General features: G+C 37.4%; 1 protein-coding gene across 2 annotated transcripts in view; it reads left to right on the top strand.

The window, feature by feature from the left end:
* The first annotated feature begins 680 nt into the window (after window positions 1-680).
* Window positions 681-7087, top strand: part of ADAD1 (adenosine deaminase domain containing 1) — a 43698-nt gene continuing 37291 nt past the window's right edge. For both annotated transcript variants that reach the window (XM_057706414.1, XM_057706412.1), the window contains exons 1-3: window positions 681-852; window positions 1610-1798; window positions 4273-4440. In XM_057706414.1, the coding sequence (XP_057562397.1) occupies window positions 681-852; window positions 1610-1798; window positions 4273-4440 (529 nt within the window). The remainder of the gene's footprint in view (window positions 853-1609; window positions 1799-4272; window positions 4441-7087) is intronic.

The following is a 7087-nucleotide window of genomic DNA, read 5'->3' as shown; positions in this document are numbered from 1 at the left end:
TGGGGCACGGCGGGCACGCACTGGCGCAGGCGCGGGGGCGGAAGCGCCGGCGGAGGAGGCGGTTGGTGATTGGATGAGGCAGGGAGGGGGCGTCAGTCCCAGGCCTGCTCCGAGGGCGCGAGTTAGCTTTTGAAAGACGCAGAAGCCCTGGCCGCGTGCCTCTCAGGCCCAGCGGTCTGAAGTGAGAGGTTGAGGCCGGGAGGAAGACGCAACGGCGTCGGCGGCGGCAGGCCGGCGAGCCTCTGGCCTGCGGCTCGCTCAGAGCTGCCAGCCCGCGGGATCCGGCCAGCAGGGCAACAAGGACAATATTGGTGGGTGGGAGTTGGGCTGGGACTCGGGAGGCCGCCAACGGGCGGGCCGCTGCGGATCTCAAGTGTTTTCTTTTTCTTCTCTCTTTTTTTTTTTCTTCCCCTGACTCTCACCATGGGCCGCCTCGTCCCTTCTTTCCTCTTTGTAGCAATGATTTGGGGAGGGATTTAGGAGAGACGGTTCTTCACCCGTAAAACGAGTCACAAAGCAGCCATGACATACAGTTAGATGTTTAGCGCTGGTTGAGGGTGCGTGTAAAGGCCATTTATGGGAATGTGGTAGTTTTCTATTTCAGAGTAAGTACTTTTAGTTTACGTAGTACTTTGTCTTTTTGTTTTCTGCCAATTTTCTTACAATTTGTAGGTGAGAAAATGTCTGGCAGCAGTGACTGGTTTCAGAGTTCTCGGGCCCCTAGCTTTGCCCAGATGCTGAAAAAGAACTTGCCAGTTCAGCCATCAGCCCAGACGGTGACTACACCCACAGGATATTCCTCGGAAAGTTACAGCCTGTCGAACATGGCATCCAAGGTTACACAAGTGACGGGTAAAAACTCTTTTACGTTTGTAATAATGCCTAAGTTCTTTAAGAGTCTGGGGTGGCCAGTTAGTTTTGCTGAGCCTCCAGTTTAAATGTTTCCTGGATATATATCCATTTACCTGTGGCCATGTCCCCACTGAAACTTGGATTCGACTCCCAGCACGGTAGAAATCCTTCCCCTGGCTGTTCACTTAGTTGTTCTTTACCACTTGAGTGTAGAACCACTTCCAGTGTGGCTTGCCTTTTTGGGGTGAGGCTGTGTTATCCCTTTCAGGAAAGAGGACTGGATTTATACTGATGTGTGTTACACATATCACTTGGCATGGTGTTAAGTGTAAAGCAGGAACAGACACACTAAAAATTCAGTTGAATTCAACGTGAAAGGTAATATAAAATAGTTAAAGGGAAGCAGAAACCAGGTTTTAGTCCCAAATCTGTTTTACTACATTCTAGGCCTTAGTGACATCATGTGTATAAATGGCTTAGAGAGCCTCTGAAGATCTTGACATCTCTGCAATTCTGTGATTCTTTGGCATCACTTAATGAATTGACAATGATAGCACTTTCCAAAATAGTCTTAGTACTCCGGATGATATACACAATAACAGGTTACATTTTTAATAGTAGAAACTCATTTTTAATGAAAAACACGTGTCCAAATGTGTCTGCAGCAGTCTTCCATTTTAGGGAAGGGTTTAGTGCTTTCGCATGTCGTATTCTTTTTAATTTCACCAAATTGACAAGCATAAACATTTATTTTTAGGTAACTTTCCAGAACCATTGCTCTCCAAAGGCCTTTCATCTATTTCAAATCCTGTCCTTCCTCCGAAAAAAATACCTAAGGAATTTATAATGAAGTACAAACGTGGAGAGATAAATCCTGTATCAGCCTTGCACCAGTTTGCACAAATGCAACGGGTTCAGCTTGACCTTAAGGAAACAGTAACAACAGGCAAGTGCAAACTTGTATCTGGTTGTTACAGTACTAGAAAACATTTTCCTATTAAAAGCAGAGTATATAAGTGGAACTAAATTTTATTTTCTTTACCTAATGTTCGGGTTGGATAACTGCTCGTACGTTTTGACAGGGATACTTCAGAAATTTTTATATTCATACTCCTTTAGCCTTTTGAGCCCCTAAATTTACTCATACAAAAGTTTTAAACCACTGAATTTTAATTTTTTGTGTATAGCTAGTTTAACGGAAATCTCATCAGCCTTGTAAATTATTTTCAGGTGTAAATAAGTACATCTTATAGCATAAATATGCTTTTGTAGGGATCTTAAATATTTGGACTGATTATTTTATGAGTATTTTGTGATGATGATGATGCCTAACAAAAATTATAGTCAAATTTGGCTTATGAAATATAAAAATTATAAGGGAAAGTAGTACTTACATGATTGATTCTCTGCAGACTCGTCTGTGACTAAATTTCTCCATTTTCTCTTAAACTGTCCCCCACCAGAAGAATCTGTTAGCACATGGGCCTGTGGAAGGCTATAGGAATACACATTAGTAAAAGATGGAAAGAAATTTCTGATTTCTTCACCTTGTGACTAGTGATTAGGAAAAACTTTAGGAAAGTGAAAGGATAAGAGAATAAAGTGCTCTTAAGAGGCATTGACCGGCTAAAAGCATGAGAGTCAAAGGAGCACAGCTTTTTAAAATCTTTATGTGTGTGTGTGTATATGTGTATATATTTGTACACAAACACACACACATTATCAAATAGTTTGGTTTCTTTTTCTCTTCCTGATACTAAATTTTGCCAGTAGGGGTCTCAGAGCTAGTATCTTTGCAAAATAATTTAAAGCTGTTGGATTTTAGTAAAGATTGTCATAGTGAAGCCAAGTTTCTAGTCATTGTTTTGGATGAAATAATAAATTAACAGGTGACCAAAATGGGGTCTTAATAATGAAATGGAGTTTTCTTGGGTCCTGGCACTGTAGGTTGGATAACTTCTTGTGATCAATACTATAGACTGAATTCCTGTGTAATTAGTTAGCTTTCTGCCATTCTTCTCAAACTGCCCTTGGAAAATGTCAACTATTGGTCACAGTACGAAAAAAACTTATCAGGGCAAGTCTTCATTGAACCAAGCAAAAACTACTCAAAAGCACAACCCAGTGATTGTTAATGGTGTTCATTTTATGTGCATGGTACTAGTTGAATAACTCTAATTCAGTAGATTTGGTAAAACAAACAAACAAAAAAAAACAGTGTCAGTATTTTTAAACAAGCTCTTTAGTATGGATTTAGAGGATAATAAAGTTTGAAAACCTGGGGTAGAAACAGGATGAAGCTTCAAGTCTCAGCACTCTGACACAGAGTACTTATTAACAAATTTGATGCATAATATCTCACAGGTAAGAATCATCTGGGCCACCTGTTAAAAATAAAAATAGTCTCAGGTTTATTAAATGTAGATTGGAACCCGGATGATCATGAGGAAGGAATTTGGGAAACTGAGGTCATGGGTATTGGGAGGAAAGCAGTTTACCCGGATGCAGTCTGGAGTTGCTTCTGAAATCTTAATGTACATCTTAAAATCCCAGCAGTTAATGGAATATGTGAGAAGACAAGATAATATAGTAATAATGAGGCTTATGTGGAGTGATACTGTACTTAGCCATTTGTAACCAGAGTGGAGACTTAAGTTTCTTAAAGGCCTCCAGAAGTCTGAATACCAACAAGTAAAACTTGAACCAGAAAAATCTTTGGCCTGTAAATTTAAAGATGATTCCATTTCACTTCATTTTTCATCAGGCAAATATGAAAACTAGGTAAATGTAATTGTGTAAAGGTAATTTTTCTGGGAATTTTGGATGACTAGACAATTTAATTCTTTAGCATATCTTTGTTATTATTGTTTATGTTTTGGTTTTCCTTGTAAATCCCCCACACACACCCTAAGGCAATGATGGGTTGGATTGCTTACTATGACTCCCTAATAGAAACATAAGATTTCTTCAAAGAGATTTCTTCTGTTCTGGAGCATGTATGAGTATCAGGGCACTCAGAGGGTAGGAGGAATTCAGTTTCATTGGTATTGAAGTTCGAAAGAAGAGACACGATGCCAGAGGCTCCACATTTTCCCTCTCATTGGTCATTAGATAAATGTTGGGTTGCTTACCATTGCCAGGCATTGTACAAAACACTGTCATTGTATGTGTGAAGTGACCTCTAAGCTGGCCCTGTTGTTCATGCTGAATCTGGAGCCAAACTGGCTGCTTGAAGGATTCCTCAGAGCTAGTTCAGGGGCCCACTCAGCTTTGCTTTTAACCTGTATTGGCCCTGCAAAATAACTGATAGGCTGAGATAGTTTTCTACAATTATACTGGAATGTTTTCTTATGTAACAGACATCTTTTGCAAGATCACACTGTGAAGTATCACAGCATTCATTCTGAGTTATTTTTCAAGGTAATGTTATGGGACCATATTTTGCTTTTTGTGCTGTGGTGGATGGTATTCAGTACAAGACTGGACTGGGACAAAATAAAAAGGAGTCTAGATCCAATGCAGCAAAATTAGCTCTTGATGAGCTGCTACAGTTGGATGAACCTGAACCAAGAATGTCAGAAACATCAGGTAAATATTCTTGATTATAAAGTAGTGTTTGTAAAATGTATCATTTTCCAGAAAGTTACCTGAAAGATTTATGTTAATAAATAGTTACTTGGCAATTACAAGATAGTAGTAGCAGGATTTGAATAATTTCCTTCCATTGCTGATCGGTGACTTACTTAATAGTAGTTAAAATGCTCTTGTATATTTCAACACCAAAGGTGTAAACATGTTGCTGAACTATCTGATAACTTGTCAGATTTTCAATGGATTTGAGTCCTGAAACTTAGTTTTCTCTATAATTTATTGGATTCTAAATTGTGCACTTAACACTGTGCACTTAATATGTAGAGGTTTTTAATGCAATTTTTGTGAGGTTTGCCTATGCTAAATTCTGTAATGGTAGGGTAAGTTGAGAAAAAAAGGCCCTAAGGTAGTAGCATAGCAAGAAGGTTGAGAGTGTAAACTCCAGAATTAGATTGAGTATTGACCCTGGACAAGACAAGCTGTTTGCCTTCTAAGACTAAGTTTCATCATTTGAAAAATGGAGACAAGGATAGATACCTCCTATGGCTGTCATTAGGATTCAGTAAATAATGGATGCAAAGCTTATAACTGTGCCTGGTGAACAGTAACATAATCAAATTGCTACTAAATGTTAATCAATTTGAAGAATATATATATTAGCATAGTAACCAGTTTTTGTCAGTATTCATTCATGTTAGATTACATTTTGGTTTACCTATAAATGAGGCAACTTTAGTAAAGAAAAACATTTAAATTTGATTTAAACAGTGACAGTAAGTTCTTTTTAAATTCAAATCACTTTATGAGTGGGCTTTTTTTGTTTATTTATAACCTATTAATTTTAATATTTCTTTTGTAATACTTTTCTTAAGGTCATTTTGTGCTTTCTCTGAGTTTAATTCTTCTTTCATACATTTTAATTTTTCTGTTCTTTAGTTAAAACCATTGTTTAATAATTAAAAGTGATTTACTTTGCCACATCTCATAAGTTTCAATGTGTAGCCTTTCTCACTGTTTTCAAAACAATGATAGTTTGTCATAGTTTGGATTAAATAAGTACTTAGGGAAGTATTTTGTTAATTTTGATATATCTGTTCACTAGTTTTTAGGTTTATTAATTTTTCAGGGCTAGGAATGATAATTTTAGTGTCTTATCCATGCTAACAGTTTATCAGTGGAAATTCTTTATATGTAATTATTTTACAAGCTATCAACCCAGCTAGGTGTATCCCCAGCAATGTTTTCCCAGTTTCTTTCCAACCGTCACATGCGTTTGAATTAATAAATTTATGTTTTGAGGGTGTGCTATGGTAAATACTAGGACTGTGATAATTTCCTGGGACTGTGGTAAATACTAGGAATCTAGAATCAAGTAAGACCCATCCTCTACCCTGAAGGAACTAAAATACTTTGTTGAAATCAAGTTAAAATATATCTACAGAATTTCCTAAGCATCTAATTATCAGAAAAGGATATTTATGATTGGCTTCTCATGAAGAATGCATTTCCCCTGAAGGTTTTCAGAATGTTTATCTAGGGCTAGCAAGTCTTTTTTCCTATGGGCCACAGTTTTTAGTTTCTAAACATTTATCTTTTCCCTTTTTTAAAAAATTAAAGTAGCATTTTCCCACCTCCGCTGATGGCACTTTTCACCAGTTTTCTCAAAAAGTGCCAATAGTGCCTTAATTATGACTAAAAGTTCTTTAATGAAAGGTTTTGTCTTGGCATAGAGCCTGGAAATAATTTAATTAGGTCATCTTTTCCCTTATAATGAACTACATTTTCTTCTTTAAAATGTTTGTCCTAGACAATTGAGTTTGTTTTTCTTGTGAAGGGATATGGAAGATAAGTATTGCGCATTTACTTTTTTCTTTGCCGTTAATGTTATATTTGTTTTTCTAGTCTCCTCTTCCCCATTTATAATGTAAAATTTCAAAATTCTGAACTCATCAAAATTATTTTCCATGTATATCTTCTTTCATATTTTGTATGTAGTGTTCTGTTTTTTCATTTTCTTTTTTAATAAATTTATTTATTTATTGGCTGTGTTGGGTCTTTGCTGCTGCACAGGGACTTTCTCTAGTTGCGGAGAGTAGGGGCTACTCTTCGTTATGGTGCGCAGGCTCCTCATTGCCATAGCTTCGCTTGTTGCAGAGCACAGGCTTTAGGTGCATGGGCTTCAGTAGTTGCAGCACATGGGCTCAATAGGTGTGGCTCGCAGGCTCTAGAGCACAGGCTCAGTAGTTAAGGCGCACAGGCTTAGTTGATCCACGGCATGTGGAATCTTCCTGGAGCAGGGCTCGAACCCAGGTCCCCTGCATTGGCAGCTGGATTCTTAACCGCTGCACCAACTAGGAAGTCCTACATAGTGTTTTTAAAAGTATATTCTTATTTTTTCATTAACCATATAAAAACTTCTTTGCTCTGACTTTTTTCAAGGGCAGTATGATTAATGATGTTAGGTTTTGAAAATCTGACATTTTTTGACACAATTTAAGAATCTGGTTCTATGTTTTGTTTAGTTCAGTACCTTTTAAAAATAATTTAATAACGTGGTGAAAGTAACATAAACTTTTTATAAGGCATATATTTAGAACATAAAATTTACCAAGTTAACCATTTTAAGTGTGCATTTCAGTAGTGT

The sequence above is a fragment of the Hippopotamus amphibius genome, chromosome 13 (genome assembly GCF_030028045.1).
Source record: "Hippopotamus amphibius kiboko isolate mHipAmp2 chromosome 13, mHipAmp2.hap2, whole genome shotgun sequence".
In the NCBI taxonomy this organism is placed as follows: domain Eukaryota; kingdom Metazoa; phylum Chordata; class Mammalia; order Artiodactyla; family Hippopotamidae; genus Hippopotamus; species Hippopotamus amphibius.
Note: the sequence above shows the minus strand (reverse complement) of the source record. Positions and strands in the feature narration are given on the sequence as shown.